At 35.7% G+C, this 19,847-nt stretch overlaps 1 protein-coding gene across 6 annotated transcripts in view; it reads left to right on the top strand.

Annotated features, from left to right (window-relative positions):
* SLC9A3 (solute carrier family 9 member A3) overlaps positions 1-19,847 on the top strand; it is a 55,388-nt gene that overhangs the window by 14,643 nt on the left and 20,898 nt on the right. For 5 of the 6 annotated variants that reach the window (XR_003533052.1, XM_027675969.1, XM_027675968.1 and 2 more), the window contains exons 2-6: positions 8,970-9,272; positions 13,860-14,020; positions 16,016-16,094; positions 16,934-17,111; positions 17,968-18,188. Coding sequence is in view for 5 of the 6 variants with exons in the window: in XM_027675969.1 (XP_027531770.1) it covers positions 8,970-9,272; positions 13,860-14,020; positions 16,016-16,094; positions 16,934-17,111; positions 17,968-18,188 (942 nt within the window). In the remaining variant the exon portion in view is untranslated. Of the gene's footprint in view, positions 1-8,969; positions 9,273-13,859; positions 14,021-16,015; positions 16,095-16,919; positions 17,112-17,967; positions 18,189-19,847 lie in introns of those variants that run through there. The other variant, XM_027675972.1, reaches the window with a different exon arrangement.

The raw sequence follows: 19,847 nt of genomic DNA, 5'->3' as shown, positions 1-19,847 counted from the left end.
TTCTTAACAGGAACAATCCAATGCCTTGCTAGAAGCAGTACAGGGGAAGAAGAGGAAGTCCCTGTAGTATAGGAACATATTCAGAATACCATATTGGTATTCGCTAAATTATTTCTTCTTCATCTTCTTTTTCTTCTTTGTGCACTAGACATGAATCAGGGAGAAGAACTGGTTCTGTTTTCTGTTCAGACTTTGGTAATTCCTTACGCAATTTATCATGACACCAGAACAGCTGTTTCCATATATTACTAGTACCCCATTTCATTGCAGTTTTTTATCTGTATGAGCAAATGCCAAAATATTCCCATGGGGAGACCTTTATTTCAATTAATTTATCATATTAAAATGAAGGTTAAAAGAAAAAAAAAATCTAAAATTCATAATGAGAAATGAGTTAACTCATTTCTTTATTTAACTCATGTTAGTGGAAAAAGGTTTGGTATTTTAAAATAAAAAGATTGCTTTCACTATGTGTCAATAAATTTCAGTGAATTTTGAAGACAGTTTTAAAACTGGAGCAGTTGCAATATACCCCATTAATAGAAAGTAAATTCTACCTTGTTTTCATGCCCCTATATGCTTTTTCAATTTATACTGTAATATCAGCTGGATTTTTCGACCTCAGATAATAATTTTTGTCATAACTACCTTAGTGATCAGAAAATAAGCACTAAGTCTGCTTACAGTTATTGCTGACTCTTTAACATGCAGTTGGAAGAAGTAATGACAGAAACATGCTGGTTTTATTCTTTTGTATATAGAGTAGTTCTAGTATGTAACATCTTGAACTGTACTTCTTTACATTTGTGTTCAGTATGGAATATCATGCACTGACAGCAGCCTAAACACAGAAAATTCATAGTAACTCTTAACTGAGTTCAATCTGTGAGGAATATTAACTTGAGCAAGAAGATTGTCTTTCAGACTTAATTTTAATACCTCTGGATAGGGAGTGAAGCAGTTTTATGAATCTTTTGCTGTCCTGTTTTATATCCTCTACTATACTTCAAGGTGTTTCTAATGTGTACTTTGCTCTCATTTTGAAATATTATTTTTGACTGTTCCCATTTTTCTTTCAGTGCCATTCAGTTCCATAAGGGCCAAATGCTACCACACTTGCACTGCAGTGGGACTGCTCCTTCAAAAAAGAACTATTTGGCATAATTATGATAAACTGTACCTGACTGTTTAAACTTCATTATGTTCTAAGTGCTTATAGAGGTAATAGTTGCTTACTCACACACTTCTTTGAATTTGACTTGAGGCTATCTTATTATGTTATGACCTATCAGCTGAGAACATTGACCTGTATGTTGGTTGCACTTTTAATTGCTAACATATTTTGTTAATCGTTGCCACCAAAGAACAGCGACCTAAAATCTCCTGCTTAATGAGCTCATTACAATGCTGTATGCTTTGTAAATGGTGGTCATTACATATGTGACAAATAAAGCAAGCTTTCTTGAGCTGGATTGAACCAAACTCAAACCAGTTCATCTAAACAAGTTAAACATGAAGGACTTTTGTACCTTGCTTAGGAAAAATATGTCCAAGACTAAATATAAATAGTATTAATAGCCATGTTCATGTAGTATATTTTAAGACAGCACCCAAGATCCAATAACAAAAATGGCTTTTATAGCTTGTTACATAATACATATATATTATACCTCTGAGTTTCTTCAGATATAAAATAACTCCAAGATTTTTCAATAAATCTTTCAATTTTTGCTAGATTTGGTAAAAGTCTAAGGTACTGATTCATAAAATAATTTTGGATTTGCCTAAGTAATATTAATTAGAAGAAATTCATAAAAGCTCTTGTCTTAAGGGTTTTTTACCACTTCTATATAAACAATTCAAAATGGCAACGTCAATTCACAGTTCTTGCAGAATACTGTTGTTGCAAGGTCCACAGAACAGAATCTAAAGGACTATAAAATATGCTAGCAGTCTTCTGACCAGGAAAAAAAACCCCGAGCACACTTTGTTGATAAAGATTAGAAAGGCAAATATAGGCAATAATGATCAGCTTCAGTAATGACGAGTCTGCTCAAACACTTCCTGGACAGACTAGAAATGCAGTTTCCCTAATGCTTTGAATCCTTGCTTCAACTGAATCCCTCTTAGGACACAATGGGAGATTTTTTTTCCTTGATTTAGGCCTAAATTCATCCACTAATAAGATAGAGGGCAAAACAGTTTCCAGGGGGTAAGGTAAGGATGAGATAAAAGTATGAAACCATAAGAAGATTATTTATCAGTCATAGAAAGTCACTAGAATTTAGCTTTTGGACTGATTTTATGCAAGGTTTTGGTTTTGCTCTTTTTTTAATTTACCACTGCACAAAGAGGTGGGGCATCTTACTGAAGGTTTCTGATGACACATTTTTGTAGGCATTACCAGTATTCATGTAGATCTGGCTATTGTACAAGAAAAAAAAAACAAAACTTGAGGAGTAGGGAAGGGATGAAATTCAGTAATACCATGGGCAGTTTCGCTCAGGGGCCAATGACAGGAACTGGCATGAGGTTGTGAATGAGAAGAGGGGTGCACATCTATACAAAGTGAATACACAGTGACTATGAGTCACCCATGTGATAATGAATCCAGGATGTAGCTGAACTGTAGATTGTGATAGGAAATTATTAATGCTGTTGGACCTGCTTCTACTATGACGCATGCAGAATGCAGTCTATATTTCTGATGGGTCTGAGTCCACAAAAGTGAACTCAGATTGAAATAGAGAGCTGAAGACTGGAAATAAGTGGGTTGGTTTAAAACAAGCAAAGACAGTATGTTTTTCTCTGTGCTTACATAATAGGAAATGAAGGAATTAATAGTAGGGGAAAACAGCTATTTAAGAAAATTGATATCACTCTCACAAAGGAAAATGGATATAAAACAGCTGTGAACAAGCTCAGGCTAGAAATCAGAATGAAGTCTCTAACTCTGCGATGAGAGCAGGTGGTGTGCCTTCACATAGACTTAGCTAGAGCAAAAATCCTCTGAAATGAGGATCATTAAATAATGGTGGTGGGATAATGAAGGCCTGGCTACACAACCAAATAGCTCTTCTAGTACTTATGGTCCTAATTAAAATTCCGAGATACTCTGTGCAGGCTACATAAGCAACTGTTATTAGTTGAAAGGTATGCCTACGGCTATGCAGGCAAGAAATGTGGTGTTTGGTAATGTACAAAACTTAGGAAGTCAAGTCATGAAAGAGATCTTTAAAAAGAGATCCAGTACAACTGAGGTCAATGCAGAAAGATGAAAAACTGGTGCGTCATGTGAAAATAATAAAAGTTACAAGGATAAAACAGAAAATGAAAGATCTAAGAGTATAAATAAATCAAGGATAGCAAGTCCAGGAAGTTTGTATCAGAGGACTAGTAGGTGGGCATGGTTGTTGAGAAGGGAGCCATAACAAACGATAAGAGAAATAAAAATAGGTCAAACTTCATTAAACAGGAAATTGTATCAAAAACTTTCCCTTAGTGAAGATTGGAGTAAGTAGAGATTACAATTATCAGCAAAACTTCTGGAGAAATTTGATCTTAAAGTGATAGCATGGAGCTATGGAGCAAGACAGTGGCCAGGCATGCATGCCTTCTAGGGATGGTGGAAGCAAAATGATCCCTTCTTGAAAATGCGTGCTCGATGTTATATTTTAGAAGATGTGCCCATTCTTTAATCAGGTACACCAATACAATAGGAATGCATTGGGACTTTCCAGAGTCTTGAACTTCTTTAATGTCCAGCTACAGCTGATTACAGATGATACAGTTTAGGTTACAAACTGACCTATACGTATTCTTTGAGCTATTATTATACAAGCAAGATGAAGGAGATTTTTTGCCATGTCTGCTCTTGGATTTTTTTTTTTTAATAATAACATATATCTGCAGAAGACACCACTGAAAAAGCTGCAGAAAGGGTAGAGCTAAACAGTTTTTGAATGGAATTCCCTCGTTATAATGCTGATAAGATAAGAAACAAAAATTTCGTGCTTGCCAGTCAGAGTCCAACTGCCGGAAGATGTTTAAAAGAAAGAGTCTTCTTTGGGCAGAATATTCTTCTGTGGAACTTTATCATGTTTTCTATTAAGAGGTTTCTATGTTGTGCCATTACAAAAATCTGATTATATACTGCCTTAGAGATACTATTAATTGTGTATCTGAAAATTGAAGAATCACTAAGGAATTTGCAGCATTTTGTTCTCACTTTGGTCAATGGAAGGTTTTTCGGCAGTTACAGAGAATCAGGTCTTGGATCTCAAATTTAAAGCACTCATGGCTTAGTTTAGTACAATAACTTCAACTTTATAAATGAGTCAAAACTAGAAAATAGACTAATAGCATACTGTCAGTGGATATTTGACCCACTAACAAAAATACAAAGACCACACAGAGAAAATAACAAAAGACCACATACCTCCCACTAGCAGTGATAGGAGGAACTTAGAAATGTTTGGAAATTCATATCTATGCTTTCATGGAAACTATGGAAATTATAAGGCTGAGAATCTTTTAATTTTCTAAATTATTTCGGGAGTCCTTGGATTTTATCCAAAGATACATGGAAAAGAAACCTCAGCAGAGAATTAGTATCATTATTCCTGATTTTTCTGAATGACATGTTGTGTACTGTGCGTGTACAGTAGGTTTTGTGATGGATTGGAACAATGATATTAGCTGAAAAAAATATTTCATGTTTTCAGGGCCTTGATTTTACACTGTCAAAGTTAATGGAAACGTAATTATTCACTTGAAATAGTGCTGAAATGACTGCATAAATCTTGAAATTTAGCAGCATTTTTAACAGGTAGTTTCAGATTTTCATTTTTGTAGTGCTGTATTTTCAAAAGGTGGTAAATATACCTTGAATTGTTCATTTCAGCTGGCAACAAAGCAAAAAAAATCTAGAACTAAGGCATTAAAATGTTTCATTTGATAAGTAAAAATCAGTATTATCTAAAAATAGGTTTTGTTAGAGATAATTTGGAAAGAAATAAGTGAAAACTCTACTTCAGAAAATTTTCTTTGTTTGTCCACAAATATTACATTACTTGAGAATGAATTGTACAATATCTTTTCTTTAGTATTTTTAAATTTATTTCCCTTGCTATTTAACCAGTCTTTCTGTCTTAATTTCATTGAGTAACTGAGAAAAATCTTATTTTGTTGAATCAGATCTTGCAAAGCAGTCTCAGACAGTCTTAGAAAGGAATTCACCAAAAGCTGTAAATTCCAGTGAAGAATTTCATCTAAGTTGCTGTATTTTTAAAAGGCCATAAAACCCAGCTTACTTCTTAAAGTATGTATCATTCTTTGACTCAAAAGAAACTGGTTCCAGCCAACAAATCATAGATTGCTGATTTGTTTGGTCTTTCTCATCAGATAGGTTAAATACCATAGTACCTTTTTGTGGATCTCAAAGCAAACATCTGAAAAAAAAAATCACAGAATGTTTATACCATGTAATTGTTTCTTAATTTTGTAGAAAGCTTCTAATTAAGCAATGCTCAGCCTGAATTTAAGCAGTTTATCCACTAGCCAGTCCAACCCACTTTCAAACCAGGTTTAGCATGTAGTGGATGGAAGACATATGTTTAACTTTTTCATTAATACTGTGTCTAGACTTATGCAGATGAATTCTAAATGCTAAATGTTAAAATGGTAAATGTTAAAATTTATAGGTCACAAAATTGTCCTGTGCACTGTTATTCCTCTTACGCCATGGAATGGCTACAATTTTTGTTTCTTTACCCTTTCCCTCTCCTCATTAAAACATATTAATGTGCTTTTCCTTATCAATAGCAGTGAAAATAAACTTAATTTCATCTCTTGGTTCCTTACAGAGTAATTTATCTGAGCAGCACTGTATGCTATCCTTCCTGATATTTGTAATTTCTTTCATAACAGAATCAAACTAAACTCCTTGTCCATTAGGAGTTTTCAAACTGTGTTGGATTGTATTTTGCCCTTCAGTCAGGTGAAATACCTAGTCATGCTATACATTTAGTGCACAATCTTGATTAAATATATTTCATGCACATAGCCAAAAAAGCCCATTAATTATTGTAAGTGCAAATATGAACTCAAACATCAATATAAGTTCCAAGTGTATCTTAGTCTAAAACTATTTTATTTAATTTCATCATTGTGGTATTTTCCTTTTATCTATTTCTATGTTTATAGACATATTTCTGTTAATCATATGGCATGCTATCTGCCTGAAGAGTTAGTTAGGCAGTTATCTAAAACCAAAAGAGTCTAGTTTTCAGATTTTGCTTGGGTCAAATGCAATAATGAAAAGAATCTTCTCTAGAGGCTCATTCATGCAATAACTTTCCTGTCCATGGCCCGCATCCCTAAACTAACAGAGTGGAAGAATTTATGGCTGTTAGTATTAAAATCTGGTACAGATAATCAGTCAATTTGAGTTAAAGAGAACAGACAGATATGATAGAGCTGATTCCTGGGGAACATGCGATTTATAGGAGGAGACAATGTTATAACCAAAATCAGATTGGCTTCCCAGCACTCAAAACTGGTTTTGGTTGTAAAGGGGAGAATTCTATAGAATATAAATTTTTAGATGGGCAAGTTTTTTTGGTTTTTTTTTTTTTCTCCCCTAAATGCCTAGTTCTAAAAAGGCTTCACAAGTTTATTTTAAATTTTTAACTTTAATGTCTTGTAGTCATGGCTTATCTGCTGACATGAGAGTAGGAAAACCAGACTTTGGTTAGTAAGACTAGCTCAGCAACATTCATTTTCAGGGATTAGGAGATAATCCCTACTCTGTAAGGTGATAAATTAGTTGATAATTCACTGACTGAAAATTCAGGGAATCAAGAATGGCTAGTAGGAAAGATTTTTGAGAAGTAAAATTCTGCAATTTATACACATGGAATAGTATCTAGTTTATTTTTCTTTATTTCTTTTCTTCTCTCTTTTTCTTTTTTTTTTCCTTAATGCAAGCCCAATGGATTTTATAACAAAGAGAAGAGATGAACTGAGAAAACCCACAGTGTTTGTTTCTGTGAAGTGTTATTCATCTCTTCATTACATGACACAGATGACATAGAAAACTGGCATGGTTTAGTCTGCTTCACTGAATGCAGTTTGTTTTCATGTCTGATTGCTGTTGTATTAATGTCACTTTTTAGCTGTGTTCTAACATGGCTTCATTTTCAAGTCTTATCTACACTCAGGAGCATCTACATTCACGCTCATTGTTGGTGTAGGCAGGCTGTTATCATTTTTCCTTTCATGTTTTCTATTCTGATGAGACCAGGGAGGTTATGCAGCTTACAGGAACCATGTTATTGTGGGGCTGCTATAATGATGGATGATGCATCTAACATTGACTGTATAGATGCAGCCAAGACGAAAGCAGACAGTTCAGGAATGGGGCCCTTAAAATCTAAAGGTAACTAGTAAATGTTTGACTAGGACAAATACTTGGGTGGGAGGAAAAACAATGGTCTTTCAGTAAAGTAACCTGGTCTAAGATCTCTGCATGATCATGGGAAAGATTCTTCCACTATGGCTTAAGAGTCTGGAAATCTTAATGATAGGTTCTTGTCCAAGCTAGTTTTGAGCTAAATTGCATTAGCATTGTAACAAACAGCTTCAACACAGCTGATGTTCAAACTAGAAGAAAGTTCACTAAAGTGAAACTCACATTTTCAACGCAAAGCTATGTAAGTGAAGTCGCATTTATTGGGTCAGTATCACAAAGTGGGTTCAGGGTTCAGGTCACCTGGGACACATCATTACTTAAGACAAACTGAAGAACAAGCTCACAGAAATCCCAAGGAAGTCAATTAAACCATCTGTGCTTCCTTATTATCAAACACTTCTGCCACTTCCTCCTATTTCATATTCCATCTGTTTTTGTAGAGTTGACTTCTCTCTGTTCTTCTTTCTGCTTTCTTTTTTCTTTTATCTGACACCTAGCAAGGGCACTTTAAATATATGTTGCTACATGTGTTTGCAGTCTTAGTTGTGTTTCTGTCACTTTGAACAGTCTGTTTTTACTGTCTGGTTGTGCTGTCTTTCTGTTTCCTTAGATTCACTTATGGCACTCAGTAATATTCCCTCCCTCTGATTATTGGCTATATTAATAGTTTTACCACACCATATCATTACATGTTTTTCTATGACAGATACCACAGACTGCTTGTCTCTATTAACAGATTTGACATATTACTGTAACACACAGATTTTATGACACTTTATACAAAAGAAAGTAGCCTGTTGCAGAACCATTTTGCATGAATATATCTATATTTGAAGGCACCACTAAAGCCCCCATTCCCTCAGAAAGCCTTTGAATTAACTGAGATCTGTATTATGGAGGTTGAGGAAAAGGCTCAAAAGGGATCTCCCATGATATGAGCTTCAGTTTGCTCCTGCTGGAGGCTACATTATCAGAATAGTCTTCATAAATCTAAAAAGAGTTGTCTTGAAACTTGTTCTTCTGTCAGCATTCTTCTCCCATCTTCCAGTATGCCTGTTAGTACACTGATTGTTTCTAAACAAAATTATTAGGTCAGATGTGTATTTTTAGATACAAAAATAAACAATAAAGTCATATATTTCTAGCATTTCCACCACTTCTTTTCAGTCTTGCACTTACTGCTTTGCATAGAATACCATCTTACCCTGAACAGATCTTGTATGGAGAAGGTAACCCAATAAAGGATAATAAATGTTAATGAATATTGTTTTTATATAAGTTAAAATATGCTGGATAAAATCTGAAAATCAACCTTTATTTTATTCTATAAGTGGCTTTTTACACCATCTGTATCTCGTGCATTCCATACATGCTTTTGGGTCTAAGAACAATAAAAGCAAGAAGTTTGTGTGAAGTCAAAACTGCCAGCTAACAACAGTTGTTGCTCAAATTGTTCTCCATTTAATTTCTGACTCATTGTTTTCCTTTTTCTTTGCAGTTTTCCATTTGTCCCACAAAGTCACTCGGGTGGTTCCAGAAAGTGCTCTGCTGATTGTCCTTGGTATTGTTCTTGGTGGCATTGTATTGGCAGCAGATCACATTGCCTCCTTCACCCTGACACCAACTGTATTTTTCTTCTATTTACTGCCCCCCATTGTTTTGGATGCTGGATATTTTATGCCAAATAGATTGTTCTTTGGAAATCTTGGCACAATCCTTTTGTATGCTGTCATTGGGACAATTTGGAATGCCGCCACAACTGGTTTATCTCTCTATGGTGTCTATCTGACAGGAATAATGGGTAAGTTTGATCTATGAAGGCACTACTGTATACCAACTGTTAGATGGGTGATGATTTACAACTTAACAACTTTTCCAGCAGAAAAGTGTAATTTTGACAGGAGCAATTTGTAATATCTTTACCAAATTTAAGAATGACCTGAGAAATCTTCCTTGGAGAAAGCACAAAAGCAACTTGAATCCATGTCTCTCGTACTGTCCTGCTCTAAATGTGTGTGTACACTCTCAGGATAAAGCTCAGGATTCTTTCTGCTAATGGACGTCTGGACAAAAATACACAGTGAAGGGCTTGTTTCTTTCTGCTGTGATAGAAACCTCAAAAGTTACTGCGAAATGGGAGTGACTTCCTTCAGTCAGCTTTAATATTAAGTAAGGAATGGTTGCTGAGTGGGTATATATGTGTGACAGATTTCCACATCTCTTTTTTGTCTTCTGAGCCTGGAAATTGTAACTGAAGATTTATAAATGTTAGACTTACAGAACGAGGTAGCAGATGTCTTACTGAAAGCAGATGTCTTACTAAAAAAAAAAAATGGTCATTTTAATGAGAGCAGTCCAATGGGGTTTGAAAGGGTGCACAATTTCCCAGACCACAAATCCAAAAAGTGAAGATTCCCTATTGCTCGTGCTTTGCCCAAAGAAACTGTGGATGCCCCATCCCTAGAAGTGTTCAAGGCCAGGTTGGATGGGGCTCTGAGGAACCTGGTAACCTGGTCTAGTGGAAGGTGTCCCTGCCCCCCATGGCAGGAGGGATGGACTCAAGGGTGTAAGAGGTCCCTTCCAACACAAACCATTCTATGATTCTAAGATGCACTCTGTCTCAATTATTCTATAATAAAAGGGCACAGAGCTGATAGAAAGGCCCAGAACAGCAGTGCTTAATCTGTACAGACTTGTTCTTTGGAGACATGTTATTTAACTGCAGATATTTGTAATACAGACAGCTATGATAAATTTAGCTTACATTTTATATATTTACCTTACTATAACTCACATTTTGGAAGGAGCATTTTTTTTCTTTAGAAGTTACAAAGGTGAGAGCTCAGATACAAACACCGTTGACTCTTTATACGGCATCTACAATATCACATTTATAAATAAAATCAGGTTTTCAGGAACAAAAAATATGACAGAAGGATGTTGCTATTGCAACATAGTGGAAAAGGATTTCTCTATTTAAATATCCAAGATGCTTCAAATAATTTTAAAAATACCACCAAACTTATTTTCTTAACATTGTGTTCTGGGAAATATAATAAATGATAATTACTTTGATATAAATCATTAAAGGAAAAGGATTGATCTCTTTATAATGTGAAATGGAAAAGTCAAGTCTTTTCAAAAAAGTTTGTTTTAATTGAAAAATTCACCTATCTCTTCCTCTCCTCCCAATCAGTAAACAACTCTCATCTAACTGCAAAAGCTGGATTTGGTGTCTACATGTTCTGCCTCATCACTATGCAAATCTTTTAGTGATAGCGTTTACTAGAACTCGGAGCTTACAGTTAAACAGCAGAATCAGCCCTCACCGCAGGTCACAGCTAAAGCTCTACAAGATAAATATAGGGATGTTAACAAATGCAAACAATAAACTGACATGCCTGGTGAATTTAAGTTTAGAAAGAGCATTAATTGGTATACCGTGAGGACCTGTCTTTGCCACAACGACATAGTATAACCTACTAGAGTTCTAATTTCAGTTATGAAAAAGGCCAGAGGAGGCTGTCCCTGATTCAAACTGTGCCATTCTCCAGCAAAGCTGAGCAGGACTTTAAAATACCTGCATGACACATACTCACTAATCCACTAAATACATTGTGTTGACCTCCAAGATGTCAGTAAGATCCAAGGACCATACTTTGTGATAAACCTTGCTGTTGTAACTTACTTGCTGAAGCTAGGAGAATGTCGAATTACTAATTTTCTAGAAGAGTCTGTAGTAGCTTCTGGTTGAAGTTCTATGGCATATTTTTGTTTCTATCCTACTTTTTCTACAATCAAGTGAATAATGCTAAAGCTAGTATCATTAAAATGTAGAAATGTGAATCCACTACAGACTAAGATGAACTAAAAACAACTTCCAACTTTGCCATTCAATGGGCTTGTAGTACTGTCCAGCAATATAAGGGTGCATACTTCAAATTAGATTGCTTAGATTTCCTACATAAATAAACATAAAAGCAGCTCTTTGTTTGCATTCAATACCCTTGTAGGAAAATAGAGATGGTGATAAGGACAAAAAATCCTTATTTAGAAGTGAAATGAAAAGATGAACACCTTAACTATTAACTAATAGTCATATCAGTCTGCTTTCCCAGAATAGGAAGAATTACCTAATCCTAAACTTTTCTGGCTGATTGCACTGAACTGTTCCCCATCTGCTGGAGAACTAACATGTGCAGTATTGTGGAATAATTGTGGCTGTGACTTATGCTTAGAACAGTTTTTCCTATACCATCTAAGTCATAGCTGCAACATGCTGAGTGTGTCTAGAAGTCTTAAACTGAGCCCAGCAAACTTACCTTGCTCAGGTGTCGCTGCTGTCAGCTAGTCACTCGGAAAATACTTGTGTTATTAGTCTAAGTAAAAGTCTGATTCAGAAACTTTATGCCTCCTGACAGTGCTTTGTAGGAATTACAGATGTGTCCTAACCTTCCCACAAATATTTGCTCACTAGCTTTGCAAGTCTTCAAAGAATGTACCAATGATTATAATTGGTAACACATAAAAAAGATAAGCAATCTTGGTGAGCCAATTTATTTTAAAACCTTACATTCTATTATACCCTGATCTCTGATAGTTATTGTCATTGGACTTGTTCCTTCCTTAAGCATGCCAGAGAAGGACAACATTTGGTGGAATCATTACTTAGATTCAGGTTCAAGGCTATTCTCAGAATTTTTGGCACAGACTTAAGATCACTTCTTCAACTCCACTTTCATGCTGAAATGGGTAGATTCAGTCCTTGTTCACGGCCCAGTATGTCCAAGAGTGACCAAGACTATTTATATTTTTGAAAATATGAGGTAGTTATATGTCTGTGCAAGCTATGAATTGCTGTTTTCAGGGCCTTACCAAAATTCCCATACATTGCATGGAAAACATTGTAGATGCTCTGATTGGCAGATAGCAGCTAAGAGAATATATACATCTGCAGCTCCACCAGATTATTGGCCATTGTCACATATAACAGGGTGTTGTCTACTCGTGTTTCTGGCTGCAGCATATAAGTATCCTTTCCTTGAGTAAATATGCCCATATAATTTTGTATCAAAAACATTCGGAATCTAGTTTCCATTTAAATTACAATCTAAGCACAAAACATTTTGAATTGAAAAATTACTTCATAAGAGTACTCTCTAGAGGAGTGGCCATGTTGTTCTGGAAGTACCTTACAGGCAATATCGATCCTGCGGCTATGGTTACTGGCTATCATTGCCTGACTCATGCTTCCAAACCATTTAATCAGATGAATTTCTTCTTTTCTTATCGAAATTATGCCTAATACAACTATAGATTAATTTTGGGCATGGGCCTCTCCACTGCGTTCTAATGAATGAATTCTCAATATGTTCCTTCTTTGCTCTTCCTCATATAATTTTAGCACCATCACCTCTTAATGAACCTTGCTTCCTCCTCCATCCATAATGAACACAAAGGGAATTTTACCGTTTTATACTATTTCAGAAATCTTTTCCCCAGAAAAAATGACTGGGGATACTACTACTCCTGATTTCATGAAGAGGGTAAATTTTGCAAGATATTTAGGAAGCTGATCAAAGAGATCTTTGTGGTTCTCCCTTTTCTGCTCCTTTTAAAATGACAGTGATGTTTGTCTTGGTCTGTTGGCATAACTGAACAAAATAACCTTAATAAAAAAGAAGGTTAAAAAAAATACCCAGTTACACTGTTGCCAGAGTTTTGTAGTTCCAAAACATTGCCAAAATTCCTAAGGGGCTACAACACAAATATATTGAGGTACATTTTGGTCCTTCATCTGTTTTTATGGTCCACTTGCAGAAAATTTAACAGTGACGTCATGAATCCTAGTTTGGAAACAAGTGGTTTAACTGCACCTATCAGTAAATGCCTACTTGAATAAGGAGTCTACAATTGGTGTTCAACTGCACTGAGTGTAGTTAAGCCCCACTGTAGAAGTCAAATTTGACCTATGACATGAACTATTTTGTAATGTTCACCTCAGAAGTACTGGTATAGTCCTCTTGACATGTTGTGAGTTCTCAGTTACCCTACGATAATTTACTTAAGTTAGACAAACCATACCACACACGGATACAAACTCAGTTTAAATATGGGAACGCATTGCTGTAAGAACAGGCCTGTACTGGTCCTGCTCCCAGAAACAACTTTGATCCACATGGGCCAATGCTGGATCCAACAAACCTTGTAGGAAACAAGATGACACAGTACAGAACTTCTTAAATAATGTCTGTACCGTGCTTTCCAGCTGACACTTTAGGATCCCTGTTTTCAAGGATTTGACATTATCTGTAATATCACAGTCTGTCATTACTATAGACAATACAGAGCTGACTCTGCTTATGATTTGTTTGCTTTGTTTTTGAAGGCAAACTGAACTCTGGGTTGCTGGACTTCCTCCTCTTTGGCAGCTTAATTGCTGCCGTGGATCCTGTAGCTGTTCTGGCAGTGTTTGAAGAAGTCCATGTCAATGAAGTTCTATTCATCATTGTTTTTGGAGAATCACTTCTGAATGATGCTGTAACTGTGGTAAGTAAATTATACATCCCTAAGTCACCCAGACTCTAGGGGGTTTCTTCTGAAATGCATTTTCCCCGTAAAAGGAATACTGTAGTATCTGTGTGTATCTACTCATGGGCTAGTGTAGTGTAGCTGATGGTGTTTTCTGTCTTACTTATGAACCCTATATTGTGAAGATTAGATGTTTCAGCATGAAAGCTATTTGGAGCTGGTAAGTGACATAAAAATATACAGTCCTGGGTTGGACACTTCAAATGAAGTTTCAAGGATGCATGTTTTATTTGCCTTTGCTGTTCAAGTAGGGTTTTTATGACTTAATGAAATTAGTTCGAAGGATTTTAAGCCTTTCTTTGCTGTTGTTTTTTAATGCACATAGTCTTTTCTGCATATTTGTGTTATGCCTATAATTTATATGCATACCTCAACCAGTGAGAAAAGAATACTCACCAAAGTGTTTATGCCTTCTCCCTCTGTTTTACTTCAATCAGATATTTATCAAACAGATATATAACAAAGATCCGATTTGGAAAAACTTGTGTGACATTTTAGAAAGTTTCTGGTTTGTTTTGTCTGGTTTTTTTGTTGGTTTTTTTTTTTCAAACATGTTAATTTTATTTTTTTATTTAGAAAGACTTTAATAGACTTAAAGCAACTCAAATTTCTACTGATATTTTTATTTTGATTGAAACATCTTTTCACACAAAGTTTTTTCTTACAATAAAATAGTCCATAGTTTTGTAGTGCAGTGTTAGTGGACAGGGACCAGAAAGTCCCAAGGCAGAAAGGTGCTGTGCAACCAAGTTGCTATACAGCTTCAGTTCACTTTTGGATCATTTCCTATTTCTGCTCCTGCCTATCTCCAAAGGAGGGTAAGACATGTTCACTAGGCTCAGTTTCTTAACTTTTTGCAACCAAGGAAGCAAGGCACTGCAAGGTCACTGGCAGCAGCCTAATTGTTCACATGAATTTGAAAATGGCTTCCAGAGAAACCTAATTGCCCTTTGATATCAGTATCATTAGTAGTTTTGGGGTATTGCCAGGAACAAATATTAAAATAAACCTTTGATGAACTCAAGTATCAACATCACTGCCTTTCAGAAGGAAATGAGTTTTTGTTACTGAGAAATGAACATGAACACTCACTCTACAAATAAAAGAAAATTTGATTCATTGAAGGAAATCTAGAAGAGAAGAGCAAGCATGATCAAGAGTCAGAAAGCACAGTCTATGAGGAAATTTCAAACAAGTGGAGTTCTTACCTTGAAAATGGAAAGCCTGGAGGACAGAAGAAAGTAGATGATATGGCATTCTTTAAACATGAAAATGTAAAAGACTACTGTTACAAAGCAAGGTAACCTGTATACCGTGACTGGGTAAATACGATAAGAATTATCAAGGTTACTTGCAACAAGGAAAGCTGAGAAAGCCATAGTAAAGTTCTCCTCTGTCACTAGAGGAATTAAGAGCAGATTAAACAGGCATATGTCAAAAATGATGCTCATACAAACCTCATTAGGCAGGGGTATGAATAAGGTTATTCATTATTTTAAAAGCTTTAGTACAATTATTGCAGTTTATTCTCTTTTATGTTCAACTTGTGTATGTTCAATATATTTCAATTTAGACTCATTATTAGCATCTTATTAATTATCTTATTTATTTTATACAGGTGATTAAATAAATCTGTCAAATATCTGGATTTTACAGTGAGAAGTGCCTTAGAAAACACATCTCTATGTAACAATCCTTCTTATCAATAGGAAACATTGAAATGAGAAATGGAAAATTGTGTTTTTTTCTTAAAAAAAAAAATTGTTTCTTCTTGCTCTACTGCATTTTCTCCATTTGGAAAAAATATCAAATGTGCAAAGTCTTCTCCCTCCACACAGAATTTCCCTCAGCCACACACCGTTTCAGAATTCATGATGTTAAGGCCCATAATGAGATTATTTTAATAGGCTTAATTCAGGAACAATTATTAAGTTAGTCTACTTTTCTTTTCAGGTCCTGTACAATGTGTTTGAATCTTTTGTTGCAATAGGTCCAACGAATGTGACAGGAATTGAATGCCTCAAAGGCATAGGTGCGTAGAATTCAATTCTGTATCTCATATGTGATATATGTGCATATGTAGTATTTTAACCAAAATATTATTATTATGCTATTGGTAACTGCTATTTTTCAGCCCTTTTCATTATTACTCATATTCCCACACTAGTATGGCATAGACAAATGTCTTAAGAAAACAATTAGGTAAATATTCCTGAATATCTGGAAAACTTAATCAGATAGATCTGTTTTCTTTGAGGAGACTCAACAGATGTGGAATTCATTTGGTAAGATCACCAAACTTGGTATTTTCTTTGTATTTAATAACATGTCCTTAGTTTCAGCCTATGCTCTCCCTCCCTGCATTCCAGGAAAGCTGAGATTGTGTATAGGCATTCTCACCCCTTATCACTGATTGCCATCAAGTAACATTTGCCAGTGACTATCAAGAAATTTTATTTACCTAAAAATCGAGTACCTATTTCCCATTCCAAGCATGACATGGTATTTACTACATTATCTTATGAATAAATGTTTTAACAATGACTTTGACATATTCCAGAATATGCTTTTGTAAATACACTTGTTTACAGAACATGGGAAAAAACTGTACAAATTAAATGTAGTGTCTTTTTGTATAAAGTTAAAATGGTGAGGCTTAGCAGAAAGTAACCTTCCTTTTCTACAGAATGCTGCATTCACACACCAAATGCTCAAAAGTATTTCCTGTTGTTTCACTTTAGAAATAAATTTTGACATGTCCTCCAAAATTTTCTCTCATTTACTAGCCATTTGCTGTTAGGTCTGTGCAAGAGAATGAGTTCCAACCATTGTATTTTTACTGTTTAAGCTGTGTTAGGTTTTGCTTTTCAGTGTCGTTCTTTGTGGTGAGCCTCGGTGGGACACTGGTTGGCATTTTCTTTGCATTCCTGCTCTCACTGGTCAGTCGTTTCACCAAGCACGTGAGAATCATTGAACCTGGATTTGTGTTTATCATTTCCTACCTGTCCTACCTCACAGCAGAGATGCTGTCTCTTTCAGCTATCCTGGCGTAAGTCTCTTTTTATTGCTCTCTGGGAAGGGGCTGAGAAGGAAATATGGTTTTTAAAAATATTGAAAGGAAGACCTAAATTATATAGGACAGCTATAAATATGACACTCATGAAGCTTATGCTGGATAACACTATTTTCACACTGCAGTAGATTATAGTTTGCAAATACTGTCATTCAGCCTTGAAAAGGAATATAAGTTTTCCAGTATCTGCTGCGCAACATGAGAACTCCTATACAAAATACAGACATGACTCTTCCTTCTTAGTTATTAATAATACTTCAATCTTAACAGTTGTCCATTTGTATTGACATCCTTCCCTATAATGTGTAACCAAAGCAATATTTTTCAATGGCATTATGTGAATGTCATTATTCACTGCTCTCTCTGATTTGGCTGGTCTGCTAAGGTTTGCCTAAATTTTGCCTGTTTTGGCTTGAGTACCCCTGTGGTCTCTCTTCTTTTAGTACCCATTGACTCCTGGCATACCTTTCTTCTCAGTTTTGCTTATCATGTTTGTAGATGATCCAGTAAGTATATCCAAGATCTAAAAATCTTTCTGCAAAGAGATCACTAGTTTATGTCTAATGTAAACGAGATTTAAAATTTTGCATGGTAATCTGAAGAGAATTAAAGTCTGTTGTGATCTAATGAAATGCTGTCTTCAGGCCTCTTGAGGTTACCTCAGAATGAATGTTTGAGATATGCTTTTTACCTAGACTAGACTCCACAAGGGCTCCTGAGTTTATTTTTTCTTAGGAATTAATGGTGGGTTTTTATCACTATGTGACAGACAGATGGAAATAATATTAAATGTTGCAGCAGATATTTTCTGAACAATCGCTTCTTTTTCTAGGATAACCTTCTGTGGCATTTGCTGTCAGAAATATGTCAAAGCTAACATATCTGAACAGTCTTCTACAACTGTAAGATATACCATGAAAATGATGGCCAGTGGAGCAGAAACTATTATCTTCATGTTCCTGGGAATTTCAGCTGTAAATCCAGATATCTGGATGTGGAATACAGCTTTTATTCTGTTGACTCTGGTCTTCATCTCAGTATATAGAGTTATTGGTAAGGGGATAATCTTCCTGTCCTTGCACTGTATTGCTGATGCAATCACATATTCTTTATCCCCCTCCCTACAAAATTTGGAGTTCTAGGCTTGTTTCTTTTAAAACATTACCTTTATTTTGCTTGAATTTATGGTTCGGTTTGGGTTAGGAGAGTAGATCTCTACAGGAAGCTTCAGCATATGCTGAAAATATAGCAAGACTTCATTTTTGATGATGTGTGAGGATATGACTAGCCCAGCAGCTAACATCAATCATCCAGTGGCTAACTTTTGTTGATCCAGTACATGGTATTGGCAAAATCTCCCAGTGAAATGGACTTTGTTCTTTAACAAAATATGTGAATCCTGTCAGCCATATCATTCCTTCAGCTCTTTCAAATTTGGTAATAAAGAGATTGTCTTAAGCTAATTTTATGGTTGACTTCAGGTTTTAGAAACACAGTGATATCGGACCATACATAATTACACTGCATGGTCTCTGGCTTAAGAAATAATTTTCAGGGACTGATGAAAAACTGAGCAAATAACACTGTGGCAGGTAGTGATTACCTACTGTCAATTTACCGGGGTTATATAAGTTTGCAAACATTTCAAAACACCAAAAATGACTTGCCCAGCTGTGTATGTAGTTCTACTGTAGTTTTGCTGAAGTCACAAAAAAGGCATAGAATGAAGCACTTGTAGAGAGTAACACACGTAGTGATTTGGTGTATGTACTTACACCTGGGAATAAATTAAACTGGTTTATTTGCCTGTTTATTTGTCTTGACTTAAATTCGAATAACAGGTTACATGTCTATCTAGCTGGCAAGTTTCCTAGACTCTGTGTTCTTATTCTGTCTCAGAGTTTCCTGAGATGAATGAAGTGTCTAGCCCCTTGTCCTCCTTTCTAAATAGTCTGTAAGCATTGTTCATTTAGCTGCTTCTCAGTAACTGCTAATGTGCCTGAGGTGTTCAAAAGAGTTTTCAATATCTTGTCTTTGACACTGTTTGTATTCTTGAAATAAGTGTTTAACAATCCTATAATAAATGTGCTCAACAATTAAATAGTAAATATTCAGCAATAACAATAAGCACCCACTAAAGTAATTGATCTTAGACATTGACAAATTACTAAATACCTGATGATACTGGGTGTTATGCAATTGCAGCTCTCATACCCTGAAGGAGTCAGATTGGTGGCATGAATGGATTTTTAAGAGTCCCTTCTTACAGTGACCAGACACTCTTCCCTTGGCACAAGTCCAAAGTTCTCTAAAAAGAGAAATGTCTGTTTTGCACTGGTTAACAGCACTGGCATGCTGCAGTGGGACATGCGTGCCATGCCACTCGGAGGGGTGGTGAAGCTGTTTTTCCTCTGTATGGTGGGAGCTCTGGAACACATTGGGATAACTAGAACTTTAGGTCTCCTGAAGCAGGCAGCATGTCACCTGTAGGTCTGAAGACAGTGTTAGCGTAACTAGACCACCCTTCCTAAGACAATGACATAAATGTCCTCTTTAGTGATTTAGTCCCTGAATCAATGCTGTTTTAACCCGTTTCTATTAAATGACCACATGAATATCACTGGTTATGGTGTTAGAAATTCTATTCTTTCTCAATGAATTTCAAAGATCAGGACGCAGCAGAACTTGCCCTGTAGTGCCTGTGCTGGAGGG

The sequence above is a fragment of the Neopelma chrysocephalum genome, unplaced genomic scaffold, assembly GCF_003984885.1.
Source record: "Neopelma chrysocephalum unplaced genomic scaffold, ASM398488v2 Primary Assembly neopelma1_26, whole genome shotgun sequence".
NCBI lineage: Eukaryota > Metazoa > Chordata > Aves > Passeriformes > Pipridae > Neopelma > Neopelma chrysocephalum.
This window is presented reverse-complemented; position numbering and strand designations above follow the sequence as displayed.